Source organism: Strigops habroptila, assembly GCF_004027225.2.
Source record: "Strigops habroptila isolate Jane chromosome 13 unlocalized genomic scaffold, bStrHab1.2.pri S16, whole genome shotgun sequence".
NCBI classification, from domain to species: Eukaryota; Metazoa; Chordata; class Aves; order Psittaciformes; family Psittacidae; genus Strigops; species Strigops habroptila.
The window spans coordinates 2,103,843-2,130,870 of record NW_022651054.1 but is presented as its reverse complement, the minus strand read 5'-3'; the positions used below and the strand labels follow the sequence as shown (position 1 = coordinate 2,130,870).

General features: G+C 41.6%; 1 protein-coding gene across 8 annotated transcripts in view; it reads right to left on the bottom strand.

The window, feature by feature from the left end:
- CUX1 (cut like homeobox 1) overlaps window positions 1-27,028 on the bottom strand; it is a 273,385-nt gene that overhangs the window by 86,016 nt on the left and 160,341 nt on the right. For all 8 annotated transcript variants that reach the window (XM_030472171.1, XM_030472165.2, XM_030472166.2 and 5 more), the window contains exons 9-11: window positions 14,163-14,211; window positions 3,566-3,670; window positions 709-897 (exon numbers count right to left, since the gene is read on the bottom strand). In XM_030472171.1, the coding sequence (XP_030328031.1) occupies window positions 709-897; window positions 3,566-3,670; window positions 14,163-14,211 (343 nt within the window). The remainder of the gene's footprint in view (window positions 1-708; window positions 898-3,565; window positions 3,671-14,162; window positions 14,212-27,028) is intronic.

Below are 27,028 nucleotides of genomic sequence, written 5' to 3'. Positions count from 1 at the left end.
ACTGCGTGGGCTAGTGCACAAAGAAAGTGAAGCTGCTGAAGCAAAAGGTAAAAGGGTCACTCACAAAACTATCAGATGTTTCTTGTAGGTTTAGTGCAGTGCTGCTGGTATGGAAATGAGTTCAGGACTGAACTGCTAATTCTAAATGGGAATTACTGTGCAGCAAATACACAGCTAAAAGAAAGAATGAAATGGTTATTAAGGCTAAAAAGCATTCTCTCTGATTTTAGTGGGTTTTATGCTCTAAATAATACACTTCCCTTCTCCAGTGGAGAGACTGGAGTGGGCAGCAGATAAATTCAAAGACAGACCATAAACATTCCTGGCAAATCTTCAATAGCAATCACTGGAGTGGGAATTAAAAGTTTTAAAACCTAAGACAGATTTGCTGTGCTTTTTCAGTTCAGCTACTGCACTCCATCGCCATGGTAAATACATGCTGGGGTTTGCTAGTGGTTGTAATTTAAAGGTAGCCATGTTCTTCACAAACAAATTTCAAAACAGTGAGAACTAGGTCAATCACGTTTCAACAAACCTGAGATCACTTAGAATAAAATGCCACAGAAAACAGAATTCAACAGCATCCTGAAGAAGTCAGGGGCTTTTATGGTGCCGCTCAGAACCACAGCAAACTTCCACCAGTAAAAGCCAACATTGGTACGACAGCTGTATCCTTTGAAAGGTGCTGAGCATGGAACCAAGCCTTACTTTAAGTGTGCTGTTCTTGGCGGTCAGCTGCTGCTCCAGCTGGGAGATTTGGCTGCTGGAGTTCTCCCGCAGCTTGGTGAGGCTGCCCTGGAGTCTCTGGACATCTTCCACCAGCTGGGCGATTTCCCGCTCCTTCGCGGCCAGTTCCACCTCCAAGCTGGACCGTGTCAGCACCTCGATGGCCTGCTCCTAATGGGAAAACATGAAACAAAGCAAAGGCAACAAGCTTGAATTCAGGGCAGGCAGGTAAGGACCAAGCATGGCTCTGGGTGGCATGAGAGACACAAACAATTTCTAAAGCTGGGACTCCTGTGGTTGACTGCATGAATCTGGAAGATGAACCTTTCTACTCCCCAGGACAGCTCTTTGGTAAAATAGGGCTAATGGAGAGAGCAAATGTCCCTATTTCAGAAGTGCACTGGAAAGATGCAGCCGTGAAAGTCAAAGGATTCTATTTAAATCTATTTATTATTAATAGTCCAAATGCTTTGACAACTATGAAAATCTGTGCTTACAAAATACTAATCAGATAAAATATTCGGAAGTAATGGAGCAGAATTGCTTAATCAGGAAGGGCAGAGCCGTGTGCCTTTGGCTGTCTGTAGGCATGCTGCACAGCTCAGAAAAAATTGTCAGAAATGGCCCCAAACTGCTACCTCCAACGCACTTGCTCCTTGCCTGAAAATTGCTCACTGTTAACCATTACTGCTAGCAACTAAAGCCTCTCCTCCATGGGGACGAAGATAGATGTGACAGCTGCAAGACAAGGCCATTCTCCCTTTGGTCTCCACTTTCAGAGATTCCCTTTCCCAAATCAGGATCTTTCTTCTTCCCGTTTCGCACAGCTGCAAAATCTGTCCTCAAGTCTGAAACCTCCTCACCGGACCAACTTTCCAGTAGGACAAGAATTAAGAGGGGACAGAGAAGTCAAGAGGAAGGCAGATCTATTCAGAAAAGGTAATACAGACTAAATGTACCATTGCTTTTGTCTCCTTTTGTGTTAAGAGATCAATAGCTATAATGCATCGGAGCTCTGAACCTCTCTTCCATGAAGAACATACACAAATTCTTGTGCAGACCTGGGGAGCACGAGGCAGCCCAATAATGAAGGCACATTCCATTAAAAAGCCTAAAACGCATCTTACAAAGGTTAATGGCTGTTCCTCAGAAAACACCAGTGAAGGAGGAAAGAAGCCATTTACCACAAGAGACACACAATGATCATAAGCATTATACCAAAGATCCTACGGCAAAAAAGCTGAAAATTCAACCCCCCTATGCTGTCACCCAAGCACTTTCCTTACAATTCAAGATGACATTGCAGCAGATTGAAATATACTCCATCCCCTCTTTGCTGGAAAATACAGGCACAACAAAATGCCTTCTCCGTTCCTTCTGAACACTTAGCTTGATTCCCAGTGACTGCATAGCATTGTATCTCACAGAAAGCTACATGCAGCAACAGCAGTTAACAACGCTCTTCTATTACACTGAATTATACTTTTAACTTGAAAAAACCTCTAATTTGCTTGCATGAAACATCACAAGTTATATAATCATCTGCTGCTTGTGCCTATTGAGAGTAGAACGTAGAGTCTGAAATAAGATAGATAATGATCATTTTCCTCCTGCAGTAGTTGTCATATTAAATATAAATGAAGTGCAGAAGTACTATTAAATACAAGAAAGACCTAATGTTAAAATAATGATAAGACTAGGACACGAGATAGGAAGAGGCAGGTAATTCAGAGTTACAAGTGATATTCAGGCTTCTTATTTTGTATTTTGCAGCCTGCTTGTCTATCGTCTGCCATCTCTGAGAAAATACTGGGTCGTATTAATAGACGACCAAACAGATCTGGAGGACTTAGGGTTTGTTATTCATTCTCTGCAAATGTATTTTAAAGGCAACCACGTGTTTCTCCGCTATCAGTGTCAAGCATGTACATGGCTTGTAAGAAATAAAGCAGTATAAGGAGCACGACTCCTTTTGTTTGGTAAACCTGCTGCTTAGAAGTAGACTAAATTTCACTTAATTGAATATTTACATTTAAATACTCCTATTTCTCCTTTGGCAAACAAAAATCAAAGTAATCTGCCTGCTCATCTGCTATACCTGTTAACCCAGGACCAGCTGGAGTCCTCTAACAGCACCCTGTGCCCGCGAGGTCCGATCAGCAGAGCCAGTGCTACCAACCTCCCCAAACAGCAGTGCCTGCTTTATTTAGAGACACACAACAAGCAGCCAAACCTTTAGGAGTACAGGATATCTTCTCCATTTTCTAAGCTTCTTTTATTGGATTTATAGGTGTAATTCTCAGTTTAGATATATCCAGTGAAAACCGGAATGATACTGAATTTATTTCCAGTTCCTCTGACGGCCCATACACTACAAATAACAAGAACGGGCAGGCAGCAGGTCCCCACTAATGCAGCCAACTCTGGGCAAAGTTGGTCCCCTTGGTCTGAAGCTCCAAACCTCTGCTGTGCCCTCCAGGCAGGCAAGTGTTGATGGCCCACCAAGGCACTGTTCGTTACACTGCATCAATCCCTTTATTTTTCCTCTGCTGATGCCCTTGCTGATGTGATTTAATTTCTGAGAGTCACTGCTATCCTCCTGGACCAGCTGAGGAGAGCTATGGATCACCATACCAGCCACCTCTGTCCTTCCCGTGGTCTTCTCCAGCCACCACGCCCCTCAGGAGTTGAACCAAACCGCAATCCCAAAGGAATACCATTCCACTGCAGTTAAAATATTACTCCAAACAGGTATTTTTATGGCTGCGAGCTTAAATTGAAAGAGTTGTGCTGTAGGAATGTCAGAAACCTGTAAGAGCCAGTAAATATTTTCTCTCACCACATCAGGTGCCTTCTGGATCTGCGTAGCAAGTTGGAGAGATTTGTTAGCTGATGAGAGCTGCTCCCTTAAGGTCTCTGCCTCTCTCTGAGCCACCTCTGCCCTCTGAAGGAAATGAAAAGGGGTGAAAAGAGAAAGTACATTCAGTTTAACAACTGACAATTATTACAAGAACATTCATCAATTCATGCCTGACTGAATATAATTGATTTTCCTAAACACTCAACCTAATAAATGTTAGAAAAAAAACATAGAATGTGATGGATTTTTATTTTAAACAGTACAAGGAAGAAATAATTGAGCGATTATGACAGTAATTTAACGCTAGGAGCAAGGAATCCCCTGCTGATACTAATGCTGCGGCCCACTGAATTTCCCAGACTGAATAAATACAAGTGGAAATGGAGTCTTTTTATTCAATTTCTTTCTATTCTCATAGACCAAGCACATTTTATTGCAAGGTTCCTCATGGGAATAATTCTCATGGGTAAATGCCGAATTAAAAGATATTCTGACCATTCTCTCTAACACACACACACACTATGTTGTGGGCTTGCTTTCTTCAGTAATTATTTCCCCAAACATGAATTGTTAGATTCTGTTCTTTCAGCACATCTATTTATTTGGCAATATTTAACCCTAAACTGACGATTTTGCACAGCTCAGTTACCAACTGCTGAGGATTTACGCAGTATCTAATCAGCCTGTGACTTGGCTACCAGACAGAATTCCCATATAAATATTGAGTAATGACAGAAAGGAGAAAGCAGAATTATGAGGAACGATTGTCTGTACAAGAGTTTGGGTAGAGACAGATGGATCAGCAACTTCACGCAATAAATAGCAGCAAAGTCCTTTCCATAACTGTGTATAAGCTTCTGTTCAGAAAAGTGGAACAGAACCTGGTTGTTCTACAGTATATACTCCTCCTGGCCAGACTTTCTGCTCTCTTTTTAGAAGAAATGTATTTTATTGTTCTAAAACCACATTGCTGACCTCCTTGGGTAGTCTCTGCTTGTCATCCAGGCTACTCCATGCAAATCATGCTGCACCTTCAGCAGAAAATAGCTAACATAATTTTCTGTCTCCACTTATAAGACATTATCAGCAACTGTTCCAAACCCATGAGCTGCTGCGAATCATGGCCAAAACTTTTCTTGACCAACTTTTACCCTTTACACTGATGGGTCCCCCTCCTTTATTAAGTAATAAATTCACACTGCCATTGTTTAAGCCATCATAAACTGCCATATTTCTGTGTGCCAGACTCCCTGCTTTTTCAGCTAATCCTTTTGAAAACCTCAGTCATCTAAAGTAGTGCATATAAAACCTATACCCCTGTGTGTGTGCATGATCTTTGAGCTCCTAGTCAAAGCAGAGACTCTGTCTGCATGTGTAATCAATCAGTAAACTAACAGCAATCAAATACTAAACGCATCATCTGTGCTATTTGCTCACAACATTATATTAAATGATTTTGCATAGGTTCTACAGCTGTAATTAAAATGTGATTGTAAAAAGTAACAGTATCGTGGCTCTAATAATCAGAGCATGGGGACACAACCTACTGTGTGCTTGAAAACATGGCAGCAGCATTAAAAAGGCACCAAAAAAAGAAAGTTGATGTTGTTTTTGCAGTTGGGTAATATCAGGATAAAACCCTGAGCTAACAGTACACATTGAGATAAATTATTTTCTTGCACTTTATTAGATGTGGATGTACATATATTGATCTAATAACTGCTAAACAACTCCAGCAAAGCAGGACAAGTTACTACACTGTGGCACTTGCTCTACTGCTGTATAAGTAATGGGTTTTGCAGCCTTAAGCAATTCTGCTGACGGTTTCCATTCACACAGCATTGTTTTCAGAACCTATTCAGCTCGCATGCAAGCAAACCACAGAGGGTATTTCTAATACATGTTACATCTGCATATACAGTAAGCTGTCAGCTGCCCTCTCTGCACAGCCTCCCCAGCCAATTCCCACCACCTGTTGTAATCCTGTGAATAATATTAGACAAGATTTCATATTAGGTATTGTTAAAAAGACACCAACAGAAACTTCGGGCAATTCTGCTCAGGAAATACTTGTCAATTTTCCTCTTCTTTTTTTTTTTTTAATTCCAGAATGGAAGCATTTTCGAGCCAGAATCAGAGATGCATTCAATGCCTGGAAAGCACTTGTGGGTGCTATTGCAATATAAATTATAAATTAAGCATAAAAACCTGTTAAAAGAACAGCAGGTTCAAAATTGAGCACTTAGAAGTTCTGAAAAGCCAGCCCCAGGGCCGCGGGTGCGCGCAGCCACCCCCCATGCGTGGGGCTTTGGGAGGCAGGTTGGAACCACTCAGTAACATGCTATTGCTTTTCCCCACAAGACTCCCCCCCTGCTTCATTCAGCTCTCGGGACGAATATTGCTCAGTGAATGAGTATTTTGCTTTGTCCTCCTTGTTCCGTGCATGACCTCTGCAGTTTATTTACTGCAAACTAATCCCACCTTCCTCTGCAGATAGGATTAATCGGTTCCTCACAGGCTGCGCTCTGGTTTCCACCACCAAAGGATCTGAGTGCTTCAGAATCGTTAATGAATGCACTGGCACAATCCCCACGTTGAGGTGTATGGGTTCCTCAAGCCTCAGCACATCTCCATTCAGGTGCTGTGCACAGTGGTGTCAACCACAACCACCCCCTGTGGCACAGGCTGCGTTTGGCTGTCTCTCACCTTCACCCGAGACCCCACACGGCAACTCCTCCCCTGCAGAACCCTCGGGTTTTCCCTCCCTGACTCCCACCGCTCTCTGCTCGTCACTTTGTCCCCTTCCTAATTCATTTTGGCTGCTGGAAGCACCATTTCTGTCTTCTCTGAGCTTCATGCTGCCTTTAGCTACAGGCAAGCTCATACCTCGCACGACCTAACAAATGCACAAACTCCCAGAATTAGTCTTACCCCCACGATTTCCTCCTTCCTCTTTTCCTCGTTGCTTCTTCTCCAGCCGTCCTCGTGGCAGCCCCGTCCTGGTCCTTCTCCTCCCTCCCTCCCTTCCTTCCTCCCTCCCCACCACGATTCCCGTCTCCGCTTCCTGCTCTCCGTGCTCTCACGCCGGCATCGCCCGTCTCCCTGTCGCGGCAGGGACAGCCTGGGGGAGCGTCTCCCCTGCCCGTGCTCCCCGTGCAAGTGGCACTGACCCTTACATTGCCACCAAGAGAAGCAAAACCTGGCTGGTTAATGTTCACCAGCCGGCGCAGCAACAGACTGCAGCGTGCTTGGGACAGGCACAGACATCAAAGCTGACAAATTCAAACCACATTCTGCTGAGTTGGTCTGAACTCTTGGGGGTTTTTTCCAGACACTTATAGGCTGGCCAAACTTGGGGCTTTTTCCCTTTTTTTTCCCCCCTCCTACTTGAAGCAACAGAAGATACAACCCTGAGAAAAAGGCAAACCCTCCCTCATCATGTGCCAAAGCCCTTCCCTTCAATAGGGGCACAGCAGGCTCCTCACCAAAGCGAGAACAACTCGTAACTTGTGGGGAAAACTGGATTATTTTTTTTCCTGATCTTGTCCTTAGAAATGGTTGAATAATTTTTCCTGAAATAAGAAAAGAGAGTGCAGGCAGAGACAGACGCCCAGTACAGACAATGGCTAAAACCTAGCAAGCGTGTACAACTTGGAGTCACTGGAAAGTTCACGTAACCTTCTCTTTGTCTGGAACTATCCCACTTCAGCTAAGAAATATATATGCCATGGTACAGTTGCTTTTCATCAGTCAGTGCTAAAACTCTTGGTTCCTTACCTCCAAATCTCTGCACAACCTGGAAACCCCACCATGACCAGTGACAGGCACACTACTGGCCTTGAGAGAGATGATGCAAACCCAGCATTGCCTAAAACTGCTAATTTTCTGGATAGTTAAATCATGCAATTCCACATTTCTATACTGCTGTTTTTGTAGCATAGAGCTACCTCCCTGGTAAGAAAGTATTTCAAAATACTTTTATTCTCCTTAATTCAGCATGTAAATATTGTACTGTTCCCAATGGAGCCAGCAGGTCATGAGCATAACGCTGCCTTGTGCTTTCCAATTAAAAAACCCCAAAGCCTTACACAATATATCCAGTTTAAATTATTCTCATTGTTTCCTGACAAGATAATGAATAGCATGAACCGAATGCTCTTCTACTTACAGTAAAATGTTAATTTGATCAAAGACCAGTGGTGTGAATAGCAAAATGAGATGCTTACAAGCAAAAAGAGTGTAACCTTTCCCTTAAAGTTCCACCAGCCAAACTGTGTTTCCTTATTACATGCTAAATTCAGTGCTATACGTAGAAAAATCTTCCTATGGGCAAGAAGTGTATATTATCACAAGTAATTCTGCTGAAGTTAATGAGCCCAGTTATGGCAGTAATCACCAGGCTTGGTTTTAAGCGCTTGAAGCTGACGTTCTTACTTGCAAGCTGGTGCAGAAGCTCTGTTTCTCAGAGTATGAGATCAATTACAGCAAACTGGTTCAATGGGCTTTCATTTTCTAACTTTTGAGACATACAAATTTATTTCAAACCCTTTAAACGAGCCTGGCTTTCCCAGAACAACAGCAAGGTTATCTGAAAATCTATGCCATGAAAGGTTCTTCAGGGCTCTGGCACCTATTTTTTCCAGCAATGGAATATTACATGAAAAAAAGGCAAAAACCCCTCCAACAAACCAAAGAGGTTGGGTTGTCTTCACTCTTGTCTTCAGGCTATTGCACTTTCCTTTGTGCACTGAAAGGCTGCCACATAAATGTATTCCCAACTGAAGGCCAAGTGTTTACAGGGAACTCTTGTGTTTGTATGAAAATAGTATTAACCATATTTTGCCTTTATATAGCACCTCTCCATGCAAGGATGTCAATGCACTTTATAAAGTAAATGTTAGTATTCCCATTTTACAGATAGTGAAATCATAGGATGAAGGGAATGACCTCATCTGCTATAAACCAGCATAGCCTCTCTGAATTCAGCAGGACGATGGCACACCACAGTAGCAGAGGTTCATTGCCTTGGGAATCAGAAACAAAAAGCAAACACTTTGGCAGCATTTGTGGGCAGTATCTGTGGTAGCCTTGGTGCATATGAAAGAGTCATGTCAACGTAATACCTTTCTTCATGGTAGCACAAACCCAGGGACCTGGCACTGGTTTTGTTACCATGGGTGGGTGAGAGCAAAACCCTCCTGCGCAGCACTTGCACTACCTATACTGGGTTGTGTTTGGGTTGCTAAGGGCAAGAGGAGAATTCATTCCCTCTGCTGCTCAAGAACATAGATATTTTACAGCAATTTCACTTAGTGGGAATATCTTTTCAAACTATTTTCCAATGCGATGTATTAGAGACAGGCAGGTACCGTATCCAAAGAAACAAAATGATCTTGAGAACAGCATTTCTGCTGAAATGCCCTGGTGAGGTTTTTTTTTCTACTTCTACAGCAGACACTGGTTTATGGCTTTTAGTGGTAGTTTGGTTCCAAAAAACATGTAAACTCACTAACCCTTCCTCTACAGATCTTAGTATCTAACACAGCATTTCTGTGGAATAAATGGTACTGATCCAGTCTAGGTTCTTCAATAAATGGTTATGTATGTTAGAGAGAACAGTCATTCTTGGTTTACTGATAACAGAAGTTTCTATATTTGACTTTCTTTCCCCAGAAAAAATAAGAAGTAGAAATCTGGGAGCACTATCAGCATTGTGAAGATGGAAAGGAAACCAATAGAAACATTTTGTTTTTCTAATGGGATAACAAGGCATAGACACAGAAGGGAAAAAAATACCAGTTCTTTTCCTATAGCTTTCACAGTCTAGTCCACCAGAAAAAAGGTCTCATGTTCTCTTTTTGTTATTACTCCCAAAACCTAAGGATCCCTCTATGTGAGTCTATTTTGCAAGTCTATTTCCTCCTCCTCCTCAAGATTAAAATACAATAACCCAGGATCAACCAACCCTCACCAAAGTTCTCTTTTTCTTTAAACTTTGTAACTTGGAAGCCCAAGTTGCAAAGCCCATTTGACTTATGATCATACAACCATGGAATGGTTTGGGTTGGAAGGGACCTTGAAGTTCATCCAGCTCCAACCCCCTGCCACGGGCAGGGACACCTTCCACTAGAGCAGGTTGCTCCAAGCCCCTGTGTCCAACCTGGCCTTGAACACTGCCAGGGATGGGGCAGCCACAGCTTCTCTGGGCACCCTGTGCCAGCGCCTCAGCACCCTCACAGGGAAAAACTTCTGCCTTATCTCCAACCTGAACTTCCCCTGTTTCAGTTTGAACCCATCACCCCTTGTCCTATCGCTACAGTCCCTGATGAAGAGTCCCTCTGTGGCATCCCTGTAGGTTCCCTTCAGACACTGGAAGGCTGTTCTGTTTTTAAACAATGTGAACTGAATGTCTAAAGCCAGTAAACGGATCAGGATATATCAGTGGCATGAAACCACAAACACTCAATATTAGAACCTTAAAATGACCTTCTCTTTTTTTTTTTTAATTTAGCATTCCAAATTATTCCTGTTTTCACAATGTAAGAATGATTCTTTTTAGCCAAAACCTCTGTTTTTCTGGCTGGCTGGCTCCAGGTTGCTAGATGAAGTATAGAAACAGAAGGATAATTCATTTGAATAAATCTGTCATCCCAAAGATTCCTGACTTACTGCCATAAACACTGAGGAGAAAGGTGTAAACTTGAAAAGGTACAGAAAAGTGCTAACCATAAATATTTGTGTCAAATATACATTCACACAACTGTAACTGTTGCAAATGCAGGAAAAAAAGTACCCTGGCGCTTCATTAACTTCCCTGATTGGAAATGATAATATTCTGGGAATCAAACAATAAAAAATTCAAAGATGCTCTATCCCAAACTATGATAAATCATTTATTTTGACAAGTACGCAGAGTTTAGCTTTAATTATTTATTATTATACTTCGTAGCATATCAGAAAATATGCAGTGATTTATTGTGCAAAATGAAATCTTAATAAAACGAGTCCCTTCCCCAAACTACAGGATTATTAAATCTTCATGGAAATGGAGGGTGAACTCTCAGGTTATTTTCATTATCGAGCTGATGGGTTAGTAAAGTGAAAATAAGCCATTCCCATTGCATTTAGTTGTATTTTGACTTCAGCCCTTTACAGACCCAAGGCCAGACAACCTCAGGGATGAGGAGGGGACCTGACAAGGGATCGCAGACCCCAGCTGCCAATGCCAGCAGCTCCTCTGCTGTCCCGCAGATGACACAGTTGCACCTAACACAAGTGGGGGCTGTTAGCTTCAGACTGTAGACCCCTGCTAAAGTCCCCCTACATGTTATGGAGCTGATGGCTCCTCTCAGGGCAGGCATAGGTAGACCAGCCATTTTCATGTACTATTAATGTCCTTTTTGTACCAGTTTATCGCTCTCTGGACTTAAAAGCGGAAGAGTCACTCCATGGGCCATTGCTGACAGCCACTTTCCAGCCAGGATCCACCTCACCATAACAGTGCTGCCATCACATTGCTGCCTCCAGCACCCACTCCAAACCTCCTCCCCCAGCTTGCTGCTTTCAAGGCAGTGATTTATTTCTCTTGTTGATTAGGGTTACAGTTTATACATTGCATTAATGATACAACGGAGAGAGACCGAGCTTTGCAGTCACCACTCCTTTTTCTCTCTAAGCAGAAAATTGCAAAGCTCACTGGTATTTAAAGGTAATTATTTCTATGAGCTAGTAATTTCATGTGGGGATGACAGCACACAAACAAGCCCAAAAAGCTCCTGCATGAAAAAACCTGAGGATCCAAATGAGGAAAAAACAGTGGGGGAAGAGAGGTGATGAAGTCTGAAGACCAAGAAGAATGGTCTATGCTTTACCCAACAGGACGCAAGGGTGAGAGTTAAAACATCACCTCTGTTCCCAAGGCTTTCACCACCCAGAATACGTCAGTGAGTACATCCACCCTCTTGTTATTGCAGAACTGGAGGGGGAGATGGCACTCTCCACCTCTTAAGAGTCAGAGGTGCCCTCACATAGAGCAAGGGAAGCTTAGAAATGCCAGCTCTGGATTTAGAAAGGGCAGCAACCAAGACAGGGATTTTCAAGAAATATCAGCTATTTAAAAATTTACAGCAAATATTTTTCACATTTTCAGTAAAAACATTTTCCTGTTCTTTAAATTTCTGCTCCAAATCCCTGTCATTTGGGGATTTGTTTTAATTCCAGAGCAGCAAAACGTCACATGAGAATCAGCAAGGCAGTCTCTCCTAAACGCAGGAGTCATGCTGAGCATCACTCTTTACAGGTAGCCTTAATAATGGGGAATAAGTACTTACTGAAATGGTAAAAGGAAATGTTAGTTTAACTGTTAAATACGTAATTACGTTAAGTACTTGTTTCTGCAATTGTAACACTTGAGCCTGATGCAAACTCACTTTCTGGCCTGTGCAACGGATTTAATTTCTTCCAATTCTTTTTTTTCAACTATAAAGAGGTAAAACACAGGAATTGCTGCTGCAGAGATTACTTGTTACAGAAGTGTTTTAGAAAGGTAAAACATCACACAGGACAAGGACTATGGGCACGTTTCCGCAAAGCAGCTGAGCTACTCCAGGAGCTCACTGGTGAACTTTCCCTTCCCTGTCTGCTCCGAGGCCATTCACTCCCCTTGTGTCCCTCATCTCAGTGCAGCTGAAATCCTGCCCCCTTCACCCCAAATCCAGGCTTTTCTGCAGTTACTGAGCTCAATGGACTCAGTAAAGGGTCCCCCAATTGCAAAAGCTGCTGCTAGGGAGGGGACAGGGCCAGAGCAGCCGGGAGGGGGAAAGAAGTGGAGAAAGGGGAGATAGAATCACCTCTTCTGCCTTTACAACAGCACAGATGAATTGCACACTGATGTTTACACACAGATTCAGAGTTCGCTGAATTACAACTAAGTTAGGGGTTATGCACGTAAGCAGTTATAAATTTTGATTAATCAAACAACAAAAAAAAACCCCAAACACACTGCAAGTTTGTTCCAGTTAGATAGGAAAATATCTTTAACATTTCTATATAAATAGATATATTCCATTTTAGGATGGCAATGAGGACATCAAAAATACCTGTTCTTTAACTACAACCACCTTTCTACTCAGAGAAAAGAAAAAACCTACCGGGTAAATCATTGCTGTAACTGCAAAACGTACTGCCTTTGCAAAACCCACAAAATAATTCTACTGAAACAGCTTTAACACCTACATCATTTCTAAAAAGTCTACAGATTTTCAAATAATTACTAGCACTTTCATAAATATTTAATGCTGTCTACAAAAGTTCTTTGACAGAACCAAAAACCCACTGTGCAAACCCCAGTTTTCTTTTACTGACTGAATAATCAACCCAACAACTTCCAAATCTGCCTTCTGCTTCATTAGTATTTTTCCAATTTATAAAGCACTGATGCAAGGGACAATAAACTTGCTGTACTTGTCAGCTGCACCAGGGGAGTGTGGGGCTGAAAGCTGAGCTAGCAAAAGGAAAAGACAAAACAAAACAGCAGCTGGAAGGGGTTTAGTTTTCAACAGGATCAGTGACCTGGTCTGGCTCCACAAGCATTACTGACAGCACAAGGTGTGCAGCAGGACTGCATGGTGGGGAAGGACGTGCAACTGTTCCTCCCGGGAGTGAGCTGCTCTTAGGTAAGCTTCAAATGGATCATGAAACCATAACCTGAGAGACTTAAGATCTATCATCTCTGATCTTACCTGACGGAGGGATTAACAAAGCTCACTGATAAGCAAATGCCTGGTTGAGGTTCCCCTCTGTGAAACCATCACCTGTGAACCCTGCATGTCCATACACATCTCCTCCTTCATCACCTCAGTTACTCGAAGTACAGACTGGACCAGAAGGGCACTTTGCTTGGGTGTCAGGTTTGGGTTTTTAAAGGTTTTCATTTTAAAAAGCTCCATACAATTGTGTCACTTTCTTGGGAGTGTGTGCACTGAGAGGGAACGTGGGAGAGACATTTCGCAGTCTACCAAATTAGCATCTGCAGGAACAAATTGCAATGTCTTTGTTCTCCTGCATGGCACAGCCTGATCCAACCCCTGCTAAAAATTAACACACCAATAAAACATATCAGAAAAAGAAGGAGAAAGAAAAGCCCAGAGAAGCCCACAAAAGCTGGAGCTGCAGCAGCAGGTCAGGCCTCCCTAGGTCAGGCTGCTGGCAGCCCTGCCATCGCTGCAGGGCAGCAGCCCTTTCATTTGGGTAAACCAGTTACCTGCCTGCCTGTCTGAGTAAGGGCCAACATGATGGATTTAGAAACATAAACCCAAGAATAACTATAGCAGGAAACTTAATTTTAAATAATTAGAAGGTAAATATAGGGCAAGCAGTGTTCTACTATGCATACAATCCTCACAGAGTATCCCTGAAGAGCTCTATCTTCCTCTAAATTTGCATATTTTCTTACTCTACGCAGTTACAACTGCTAAGTGCACATAAAAGAACTGTCACGAAATCCAAAGGAGAAGGGGGGGGGGGGAAAGATCAAGTCACACTTAGAATTTTATGGGGGACTCATTTAGAATCCTACCTGATTTGCTCTTTCAAGGTCTGTCATGATCATCTCGATTTCATCAGCCCTGGGAGAACAAGAGAGCAGAAGTACTGTTATCACATGAAGAATGCCTGCTATATGAGTTCATGCACAGCACAATTGCAACATTCATACAAACAATACCAATTTTCAGTGTGTTTTTAAAAGGACACAGTGAGACTGATCAGCCAATCTTCTGAGTGGTGAAATCCTCTCAGGTTTCAGCATTTGGGACTGGTTTGCAAGTCTCCAATTGCTTTGCCTGTTCCCTTTTTGCAATGAAAGGGGGAATATGAATAATGAATATCTGAGCATATTCATTAGATCTTTGAGGATCTTACTCTCCAACCTTCTGCAGAAGGGCAGTGTCAACTCTCCTACATGTAAAGGTGCTTCTCAAGTGGTAATTACAGAGAAGTCAAACACTACAGTTGACTACAGCCAACTGCTTGTATACACGTACACAAAAGTAGCCTGCTACTCTTCTGTTTCAGCGTGCCTAGATGTTTGGTTCTAAACTTAGCAAAAGAAAAAATATCCTGAGGTCAAAGAGACCAAGAAACTTAATTTTACATTACACAGAAAAGAGTTTTTTGACACATATTTATGAAACTCTAAATTTAGACTCAGGCTCTTAATACACTTTGCAAAGCTGAATAGGAAAGTCAAAGGGTTGAAAACTATACAAATAGTCAAGGAAAACCAGATCCTTCACATATGTGTGTGAGGTGGCAGCTACCAGCCCTGACCCTTTAAAGCCCCAGCATTTCTAAGACATCACTTACACAAATGGGCCTAATCCTTAAGCAATCTTTTTGTATCCTCATGCTGAACCAGGAGCAAATATTCCACACTCATGCTGTCACCTGCACCAGGAAAAGGGCCTACAGACCTAAAAGTATGTTCTTTATCAATGTAATTAGACATATTACTTCTCCCCAGACATTTTGCCTGTCTTGTATCTCTGGACCATATGGAAGCAATAAACACTATCCTCATCTCCTATGAGCAGCAGCTTTAACCAGCAAGTCCTTTTGCAATCTGCCAACACCATAATGTCTGGGTTTTGTTTTTAATCTGTAGCAGATCATTATCAGCAAAAGCTGTGAAATACTGGAATTCCCTTCCTCTGCCCATGCAGGAAAATCAGGGTTTGGTTTTCTGCTGATCCCACAGACGATCCATTTTTCTATGCAGGTGTTTGCTGGGAAAGATGGTTAATTGAAGTACATCAGGGTACTGGCACACTCAACACTTCTTCACTACACTGAATATTGACTTACTCTTCAACAGCGTTTTAGGGCTCTACGTGCACACTCAGGGAAATGCAGTAAAAGATCATAATAAGTAAATGTGTATGTATATACATTAATGGAAAATTATTTTTAATTACAGCCTTTAATGTTGTCGGGGTAACATGAATTGCCTTTTGAAAAAGTCTTTTGGACAATAATGGAAAACAGATTAACATGTGTTTTCTTGTGCAGGAGAAGTTAATGTGCTCTTACATTGGAAAGAACTCATGCACACAATGTTTTGAATTAATAATAAATAATAGACATTAGTTACTGAATTGAACAATCATTCCTTGGGCAAATAAGGATTCAAAGTGTGCAGGCAGTAGCCAGAAGACAAAGCTGGACAGGTTAACATAAGCCTACAACAACACTTTCGATCTCTTTAGCCTCTGTAGTTGTGAAACATCTTTTGTTTTAGACTCCAGCCCCAAAATACTTGTTAACCCAGTTATGGAAATGACAGTATTTCACACAGAAAAGATGTCCCTAAGACCATGCAAGTGACCCCCCTGTGTATCTGTAAGACAGGGATGAGAGCATCCTAATGCGCCAAAAAAAGAAAGATGTTTCCCAGCATCTTACAAATATTTTTAGCCAGGATAGTTTAAGGATCCTCTTTATATAAGCTTATGCATTCAGGCTGAATTTATGTGTGAATGCCTCAGGTTATATGGAGCCAGTAAACGATGTCTGGATTATGTCACATGCCTCCCACATCAGAGCTGGGAATGTCCCATCCCAACACGCATCCTACAGCTTAAGCAAACCCAGTTTCCATTTGCTTCTCTGTAGGGTGTGGAGAACAAAAAGATCACTGGGGTGCCAGGTATCAGGCAATAGTCTGAAGAACTGCAGAAGCTGAGAAGAGCAAAGGACTCAGAAGCACAAACCCTGTGGACCGGGACAGGAAGAAAATCAGCTGGAGAAAACAAACTGATTCTGATGCAGAATTGATGAGTGGGAAGGGGCAGAAGTGTGAGGGAGGCTGGATCCTTCACAGGACCCTCAGCCACCTTTAAAGGTCATAGAGGCCAGTGAAGGGAGCCAAGAGCAGGGAAACAGATGGAGACAGCAGAGCGAGAGAAGGAACAGAGGGATGTCAGAGGCCAAAGGACCAAGGGGAGACGGGACCAAGAGCAGTAAAGCAGAGGAGTACTCCGGACCAGCGGAAAGCTGCGTGGCGGCCACTAGAACAGGCTGAAACACAGGATGGTGCCTGAAAACGATGTGGAAGGACTCCGGAGAATCCCGTATTTAAAATGGACAGAAGTATTAAGAGGGGTATTTGTATGCTGTTTTGGCTGGGGTCAGGATTTAAGAGCTCTATTACAGCACTGGTATATGCAGCCAATTACAAAAGAAAGCAACCGAGGATATAGAATGCCATAAAAGTGACATTTCTGCCCTTCAGCACGCACAGATAATTCTGACTGAATCCAGTAGAAGTGTCAAACTGTAGCCAAGGGCAAAATTGTCCCTTTGTCCTTGTATCCAGACACACCAGCTGACTGATCCTGAACTCCCCTCTCCCTCATACATATTTTCTACCTAGCTCTTCCACACACAATCTGTCTCTGCACACTTTTAAGGATGCAACATCTCCAAAAAAATTCAAACAAAACATCTCCAGCCTAGCAGTGGAGGTTAATGCTGCAACCATAAATGTTACCTTTAAGTAAAGTAATGTATTAAATTACTCTATATTCTTTCCTAGCACAAGTGTCAACAGCATTCAGAAGAATCTTCAAAAGGAATTCAGTCTTTTCATTTTAAAAGCTCAACTACCACATCAGTGGCTGGCACTCAGCAGTCTAAGATCACTTATTTGAGAAAGTCTCTAATAGCTACATTCACTGTTTGCTCAGCAGAAGTATTTCTTATGAAATAAATTACAGTTCTCACACCTTTTATGCACTCGCAGAAGCAACTTGCATTGATTTATTGTTTACAAAGCACCATGGCGAATTCAAACCTGCAAGGTACGAGGAAGCTCCACTGTGGCTTCACTGTGTTAGTCCCACACAGGTCATTTTTGCTGCATTCACCATTTGCTCATTTTAAGCCCCTCCTATTTCAATATTTCTCTTTATTTCAATGGAACTACATGACGGGCAAAATACCATCTTGTCCTGCAGGTTTTCATTGAAAATCTGGTGGGGACCCTGAAGGGAACAATGGCCAAGTTTAGCAAATCCGTGGTTATGGACTGACCCGAAATTTCTGACCAAAGTCATTCCATGGGAACTAAACTCACTTACAAGAGACACAGACCGGGTGATTTTACTTTTGATTTTCTTCATCCCTGAAGCAACACATGACTTGGCCTCTTGTGAGTGCCTGGATTCCTCCATTTCCCCAAAAGCTGAAGGCAAGAGGAAGAACCCCAAAGTTCTCTCTTTCTTCAGATGGATACAGAGGGTAACTAGCCACAAGATCACCTTCTGCTAAAATACACTGATATTTATGGTGGTTTACATCAGATTTCTACATTGCAACTCAACAGTATTCAGGGTTTGCCAAGGCTGATACTTTCTTAACATTAAAACAGATCATGCAAAGAAGAGTGGTTAAAGCTCTTTTCAGGAACAAATACTCCTACCCTCTGTTTTCTCATTCCACAAATAATACAATCGTTTATCTGATCTAATTCCTTATAAGCTCTGTGTCAGAGGAAAAGTTACCATGTAAGCAAGAGAGCGCTACAGTCTTGTTCTAAGTTTCCACACTTCCAGGCTAAGGAATTTAGCCAATCCAATTTTAAGCCCAAGCATTTGGAATTACAGAATAAGCATCACCAAGTAAAAAGAATCTGAACTGTTGAAACAGCACGACCATGAAATACTCTATTATTTCTTCTCTTGCTAGTGCGTTTGAAGTGAAAACCAAACCGCATTAAAAGCTGTACATTTTACAAGGTAGAAGCTTTTACCAGCCATGAAAGAGCCCTCAAAGCTCACATGCCATCTATAAAAAAACGTCAGGAGTTTAAACAAGAACACCCCACTTTTCAATTCAATCACTGATGGGAAATGAAAACTGCAGAAAGGCTCCATTTTCCTTTTAAGATCAAGATAAGCGATTTAGGTTTGAGCAGCATAACAAGCAAGCAAATTCAAGAATTAGAAGCACCTCAGTTTTTCTAAATACAATTCAGTCAGATAAAAACCCTAAACCCCATGAAGCTCTTCACTTGCAAGCAAGAAGAATCTGGACTTCATGATTAAAATCCAGTTGATCCAACTCCTTCGTTCAGATCCCAGCTTAAAGAGGCAGAAACAGCTCCTTTTTTATTAACATGACAAGTGAATGGTTTGCCAAATCTCGTGGCTACAGCCCCCTAAACATTCAAACTTACTGAACCTTGAAGGAAACCGCTGTTGGATTCTTTATACATGGAAGAACTGAAAAATACAGATGACACTTGTGAAATTGCAGTCAGTGGCGTGGCCAAGAAACCTCACTAGTGGGGCAGATGAGGATTTTGGTTTGGCAAACAACAAACACCATTTTTTCCCCCACATTTGTTTTCTTTACAAACACATATAAGTTTCCTGGTCAGAGCAAAGGAGCTATGGAGCCACTGGGGCTTGTTAAAATGTTCTAATTACCAAAACATTTACGCAGGCAATTCCAACCTAAAAATTATCAACTCCTGTGCAGTTCTGGTTAAGGAAGGAAAAAAGATAAATCCTACCTGTGATTGTCACAGAGCAGATTTTGGCCAAATTAGGTAAACATTTTACCCTTTCTAAATTACAGGCAGCATAACCTAGGACTTTGCTAGCAAAAGGCAAAATGTGAAGAGTTATTTGGGACATTTTCAGGAGGAAGAAAAGAAGAAGGGACAAAGCCATTAAAGGGGAAGCAAAAAGCAGTGCACTGAATTCTTTCTCAAGTTTCAAGACAGTTTCTATCAGGGAAGGTTCCTGGGTCTACGAAGTAATTTCAAATCACTAAACAACATTAAAATTGCCTGCAGCCCAGTGATCACGGCATTCACTCGGGGCACAAGAGTATTCCAGCATTTGAATAATCTATTTTAGTTTTTCTTTAAGCAAAAAAGAAGGATGACAAATTTCCTACCCAAATTCAAGACTCTTTTTAAGCTCTGCTGGTAGATGCCGTCATCTAATCCCTGCACCTCAGTGACCATGCCAAGGTGCCCTTGGTGCTGGCTTGTTTAGTTTTCAGGAAAGAAAGCAGAACCAAACAAGCTCTTAGAAAGTTTCCATTGGAAAGCAATATAAACCCCCCACTAACTCTATTTTTCTTGCACCTTACAACTATCACTATACACATAGTTTAGGTATTTTTAGAATTCATAATGATTCTAATCCAACAAACATCCAATAGATAAATCTGCTGTTATTGCTAATACAACCTCCAAAAGTAAGAGACACAAAGGTTGTACAAAGAAAGAAAAGTAAGTTATTTCAGTATAGCCAGTACAGCATGTCAAAGGGCAAGAACTCACACTTTTTACTACTAAGTTCTTAAACCTACTTTTCAAATTGCAAGAGCTATAGGTTAATATTTTCTTTCACAGGAACTCTCTAAGGATCTTCAGATCAGATAATCCTTTTTCCAATGTCATATAAATCCAGGCCTCTTGTAAAAGAATTCCTCTGTTCAGGGATTCATAAATCCACCAACTTTAGTAATGAATTGGGTGTTGCCTTTCCTAGGAACTCAATTGATGAAAAAAATCCTCTCTCTGCTAAACACTGAAGGCTTTAAATTGAGAGATCAAAGAAAGGCTGGCTTCAGGTGCTCAGCGATTACCCAGTACGTCACCAAGATTAATCTGGGCAATGGTTCAGTGTCCACTATACAGTGTCCAGACCCTTTTTTGCAGTTACCCTATACTAAATCAAGTTCCTCCCCTAGCAAAAAGGAGCCTCAATGCTAACTATTTCAGGATTTGGAGGGGTTTATTAGAATTAATTCCTGTTTCCTCTCATTTCTAGCCCTGTGTCCATGCAGTGCTCTGCATACAGATTCAAGCTGAAAAACTAAACCAAACCTCACGCAAAGATTTCTCATTAAGCACACCAGGTTAGTGTCATAAGCACCGGGATCAAGCAGCTGCACCAGCTGCAGGTATGATCTTCCAATAAATGATGTCCTAAGCGCTTGAAAGATGTCAAGTGATCATCAAATATTGATAAAGGTTAAAGAAACTGCTTATAAAGCCCAAGATATTGAGCAATACTTGGACAATACAAGACAAGAATTATCTCGATCGTTAGAAGGAAAAGATCCTATAGAATAAAACATCTTTCAGTCCATAGAAAAACTGTTTTCCAAGAAAACCTGCTCAGCACTTTGTTTTCTCTTTCATGCTTAAGTCAGGATTTCAAGGATAAGGTGAGAAAATTATGTTTGCAATTACAAAGTTTTAAACACAATAGAAATCAACTTTTTTTGCAGTGATACCCCAGAGAGCAGAGTTTCTGAAGATCAGCAGTGTTTTCTTAATCATTTCTACAGAGAGGAATTGTTATGAGTGACAGTAATTCATATGCTCAATAAAATATAAAGAGGAAAAATAAGAACTGTATATAACAGGTAACATCAACTCATGGAACCCCAGAGCTGTTAACTCCCATAGTGTTACACATACATGACCCTGGCTCACTTTGCAAACTGAAGAAGAAAGCCTAACGTAAGCAGCTGGAATAAAGAAAAGGCACACGGGTAGCCCAATATATGGTACACCTTTGTTACTTGATGACAAAGCCATTTTCCTATGTGGCACACATTTACATATATGTGCCACAGCCAGTATGAATCTTAGCTCCCCATACTGCTCAACCCCCCATGCCTCTTACTCAGCTTTTCTTGTGTTTTCATAGTGTTTTTCTCTCCGCAAGAACCGGTCTCTTGTGAACTCCATGTCCAGCCATCATGCTGCCCGTTACAGAAAGGAAAAGAACTGCAGTAAAACCTTTTTCTCCAAGTCTCATGATCAAACATGTCCTCCTTAACAATGTATTTGTGCTTTACCCCGCAAAACCCTGTGAGTAGTGTTAAAATCAGTAATTAGAAGTGTTCAGATTTGGATCATTCTGGGTTTCCTCCCACCTCAGACCACTGGTGACAATCCTTTGGGCCACAGAGGAGTTCAAAGAAGTTTGTTGAAACACGAGATAATTTCTGCACCTGAAATTTGCAGAATAACCTTGTCTAGACAGACCTAAAACTCAGTTTCCACTAACTTCTGAGGGAGCTGGTGAGAAGTCTGCAACCTCAGAGCTGTGGGCTTCTGCTCCTCCTTGTTCTAGTACTGGCAGGCAGAGAGGAGTCCCCGCTGTAATCATCCTGACCTGCCTTTAGAGACTACTGAGAAAAGAACTTTCTGATATTTAATTTTTGATGTATTTATGCCCAAATCCCACCTGCATTAATGTCCTGAGATTGAGACACTCCACCAGCATCAATACAAAGCCACTGGGTTTGCAGGACTAAGGCCCCAGGGTGAGGAACACAATCTCCAGGTTCATGCCGAATATTCATGCTCAGAGGAGCAGATTTAGACAAACAAACATTTCCAGCTGCCTTCCTGGCCACTGCCCATCTGCACTGTGCTGTGCCCTACGTAGCAGCAGTCCCTGCCTGATCCAATACTACGGCTCTGAGGATTTTCTAACAATGGAAGATGACACAGATGCAGCAAACTCTCTATTTCCTAGTGGCTTCTGTTACAAATTGAAAGAGCTTGCTGCAATTCCCCTCTCCTGACTTCAGCTGATTCAATAACACACCAGAATTTAAACACAGACACCCTTCCCTCTCCCTCGCTTGCACACAAAGCATGTCAAAAGCATGGAATTACTCCTGGCTTGGCCTTGAGCAGCCAACATGATGTCAATTTTACATGTTTTATAAAGCAACAGCATGTAGAAAGCAACTCAAATGCAGGTCATATCAAGCATGTGACCCACAGAGCAATCAAAGACTGCCTGAAACTGTCATTCAAGGTTCAATCATCTTCTTGCAGAAAAATGAAACATCTGTGGCCCAGAGAATTAAGTTATGTATTGCATAATTCATCTGGTGTCTGCCACAGCAGCCATTTTAATGCTCTAGTGATAAACATGTTTGATTATTTTTGTTTCCTGTTGCCTCCATGGTATTTCTATTTATCTACCCATACTACAATGCACAATGGAGATAAGAAATATACAGAGCAGTGTTATAGTCGGCTGATAAGACGTGGGAAATCGACGGTGTTATTAATCACATTAAGGCAGCGTCGTTATTAAACCTGAGGTTCCCTATAATTGTACTCACTTTGGTTCTTTTGGGTACACTCTGCAGTTAGATTCGATGATGAAATCGCTGCTTCCCAAGGATCCAGGATGAGCTTTAGAGGTCTTTCTAAAAGAAAGCTGCTCTTCTCATACACAAAGCAAGTTTCTCACTGTTTCCCATGTTTTCCATCCCCTCACTTCTTTTTGCTCCTGACAAAAGCAGGAGGATCATGCAGCTCCTACCAGACAATGCAGAGGATCATTCTCTGTTCACTTACTCCATTAGTGGGTTTGTGGTCCGCACTGTGAGAAACCCTAATCCAAAACATCCTTTGCAAGTCATTTTGGGCAGTCATTATTTTATTAAGGGTAGCTTAGTTCAATTCACTCCCAAACTTGTAAAGCCTAACACCTTCTCACCGGCCGTGAACTTCGCTGACCTTCAGAACATGTCCCTGCAGAGGTGGGAATTTTAAAGCTCTGAATCCATACCCTGCTCTCTGGGTGTTTATTCCTGTTGCCAGGAGTTGACCATTTTTGCAGCCTCCTCACAGAGCTTTAGATGTCAGTTAATGTGTTAAACAATTAAACAGAGCAGCTATCATTTGTGCCAAATTTAACTGACTTGGTTGATACCAGCTTACTCCAAAAAGGTTCTGTGCGCTGGCCTGATGGAAGCAAGCAAGTGCCAGCCTCTGAAGTGGTGGAGTCAGACACATTCTTACCCATTTTCATGATCTGGAGTCTATAGGATTCCCACAGTGAGCAAAATCCTCTCTGTAAAGCAGCAAGTCAGCACTATTGCAAAACCTGATCTGGCAGGACCAGAGGTTTACCCGGCACCCTGAGAGCTCACATGCTGTTTCCTGTGATGCTCTACATGGAGGTGAGTCAGTGGATAAAACAACACATCCTCCCTAAGCCCAAATCCAAATAAAGCACTGTTTCCTATCGATTGTTCCTAAAAGTTGTTTAGACAGCATCTATTGTAATAATACAAGCTGTCCCATCTGTGCTTTGTATCTGCCCCCCATTGCTACTTCCTCTCGTAATATTTCCACTCTCTCTTAAACCCTAAATGTCATCTCTTCACCTCCCAACCCACAAATGGAAACACAGATTATGGATGCTTTCCAGGAACACACACATGGCTGATCAACTGGCAAGAGAGAGGCAACTGCTGCTGCCTCAACCTGCAGCCCTCCACTCAAACCCATTATTTGTCTGTCTTTCCTATCCATTCCCCATTCCTACAAGATTCACCAGAGCTCCCTGTGCCGGGGGTTTCTAATGCCATTAATTACTGTTGAAGACAATCATCAGCTTCCAAGTTAATTTAGGAGAGGAACTGGTGAACTGCAAACTGATCACTGGCAGTAGAACAGACCACGAGCTCATGGAAGCTTCATTTCCTTAGGAAGCTGGGATAAGGGCTGTGGTCATGCAGTGCTGCTGCTGGCTCCATGCACACAGACACACAAAATAGGCTGCTCTGCTCCAGAGCACAACTTGCCAGTTCTTATTTTACTTGAAAAAGATGTATATTAAAGCATGAAGTAAGAAATTCCTTAAAGACCATGTCTTTACAACTCACATAAGCTGTTCTATAACTGTTTCTTCAAATAAATAATAATAGATAGTTTGGCACTTTGGCAATACAGCACCTGCAATAATTTATTTAGCTTTACTGATGGAGTTAAAATAGATCATTTATCCAAAATTAGAAACCTTAATTGCAGGCATCTGAGGTGTCATTCTTTTTTATCAGAATGGCAGTACTTCAAACTGTGAAGAATCAGCAGGAAGAATTGTCTGTGCTTTGATTAAAGATCTTCTAAAAATACACACAAATATTTTAACTTAATAATGTCACTGAAGTCACAATATGTAAAATCAGTACAAGTATCTTATCAAGATCAGGGAGTTTTTGGTTGTTATTTTTGTTTTAGAATCACCATATCCCACCTGAAAAATTAGTTCCGGTTTTGAACAGTTAAAACCCTGAAATGAACAATCTTCCCTCATTCTACACATATTTCTGTATGTTTGTTTTCTTTAAAATAAGAATAACCTCAAAAATTGGACACTGTTCACAGTTTTTACTATGGCAACATACATATTCCAGATTCATCTTCAGGAGTTTCTTTCCAGAGACACTCAGCATCTCTTCTTCTCCTTAACTACAGAAAGAGCCAAGGAGCTTAGGAATTTGGAAAACCTAGGTACCTATTCATTTCTCCCCCTACTTATTCTGTATCTCTGTCTACCACAGTAAGAACCTATAAAAAGCTTTTCTCTAACTCACCTCAGTCTGTATTCAGCGAAGCAGATTTAAGTCAGTTTGAAAATAAAACAGCACAGTAAGCAATTTCATGTACAGGTGTCACTCCACAGGCATGTATCAAGGGAAAATTACTGTTTACCACCACAGAAATGACAGACCATCAGCTCCTACCTTGTGGAGAATGGTAATTTTCCAGTGGCCTGAGCATGTATTAAAGTAAATATAACAGACTAAAGAAGAGAAATCCATACTCGTTTCAATCTCAGCTGAAAATCTCAAGTTCCCTAAATTATCTGTCCCTTCTACCTGGTCTGACTTTGGTAACTGGTACTATGGAACATAAGACAACACTCTATGTGGCCTTTTGAAGGATTTACTGGCATGAAACAAGATAAATATGTCCAATAGGCCAATAATCTCCAATTTACTCTTTCTTACCAAGCTGCTTGCTTATCCCTCTAAGCACATTTACTAACAGGCATCCAAATATGATAATATCCTGCTTCCCTGCACTGTCAAATGCACTTGTAGAATCTGGTCCGTGGTTTATGATGGACAACAAAAGGCATTATGTAATGATAGAATCTGGGTAAAATGCAACTGATTCTTGCCTCTTGTCTTTATCTGTGTAAAGGACATGCACATCATGCAAAAGAAAAGCTAAACATGACTCTGCAGTAACACAGCATTCAAGTGGGAGATGCATTTGAAGAATGCTTTAGATGCTTTTGGCTTTAGAACTGAATACAGGTGATATGCCAATTCTCTGCTGGCTACTCAAGCAAGTATTTCCTGCTGGCTATTGAAGAAAACAGCAGTACATGGTCTCTGATAAAGGCAACTGATGTCCTTCCAGTCAATAAATGGACTGAAAATAGCATAAAGCACGATGGCAGATGTGTTTAGCGTACAGTTTGAGTAGGTTCCCATGAGCTACGCTGAATATTAACAACCAGGATGATTGCTATCTTTTTAATCATGTATCTAATTACCAATATGGTTTCTCTCTTCCCAGTTTGTTCCAGCTTTGCTCTGAATGGAAACACGACTTCTGTCGGATCGCACTCGTGTCACCATTGTGCAGTTTCAGTTTATAGCTATCAATAGCATGAATCTTGCTGACCTGAGTGACAAAGCTGCAAAAAAAAACAGGCAGAAAGAAACAAAAGAGGGAACTGGAAATCACAGAATAGAGAAAACAAACTGGAGGAAAGAGCAAAGGCAGGTATTGCCTAAATCTGCACAACCAGCACCGCTTCGTTATTACTTAAGGGAGGCTGATGCCTGAGACACAGAGCAACCTGCTGGTCTTCAGATGAAAGAATTGCCTTCCTCTCCCTTCCTGCTCTCACTCCAGCGGGGCCCTCAGGAGTTTTACTTGGTCGAGGGGCTGGATGGTGTGCTGGCACCAATTAGATGCTGTGCTGGTGTGAATCAGTGCAGCCCCACTCGAGTCGCCTGCACCAGCAGCGTATCTGGTGCATTTTAGTTTCACATCTTTGCCGAGCGTATGAAGCTGTTCAATTCTTTTCTAACTCAAGCCTCCCGCTGGATGGGATTAGGAGAGATGCTCACTAATATGACTGACAGATTGCCTATCTACACAGAATCTAAACTAGATAGATGTTAGAGAGCAAAATGATTTTAACTAATCCTTTGTGGCAAACCCCAACAACACTGGTACTACTGCAAGCCCTCGGAGGACAACAGTGCAGTTGTTTCTAATTTAACCTTTTACAATTTTATTTGCAGAACTACTTTTCAAATTCTCTATTTCCCTTTCAACAGTTGTTTCGCCTTTAAAATACTGCTGAAGTAAAACAGCTTCAGGCTTGGCTAATATTGTAGTCTGTGCTATGGAACTATTTGATTATGCTGTTTCAACAGTTAATATAACAGGGTCAGTGTTTCCACAGAGTGGGAGTTTGAACTGGAAATAATAGTTTTCTGTTGCTAACGAAAATTCCTCAACATTTCTACTATATCCAAAAGATACACTAATGTCAGAAGCCTCTTCAGTGGATGAAA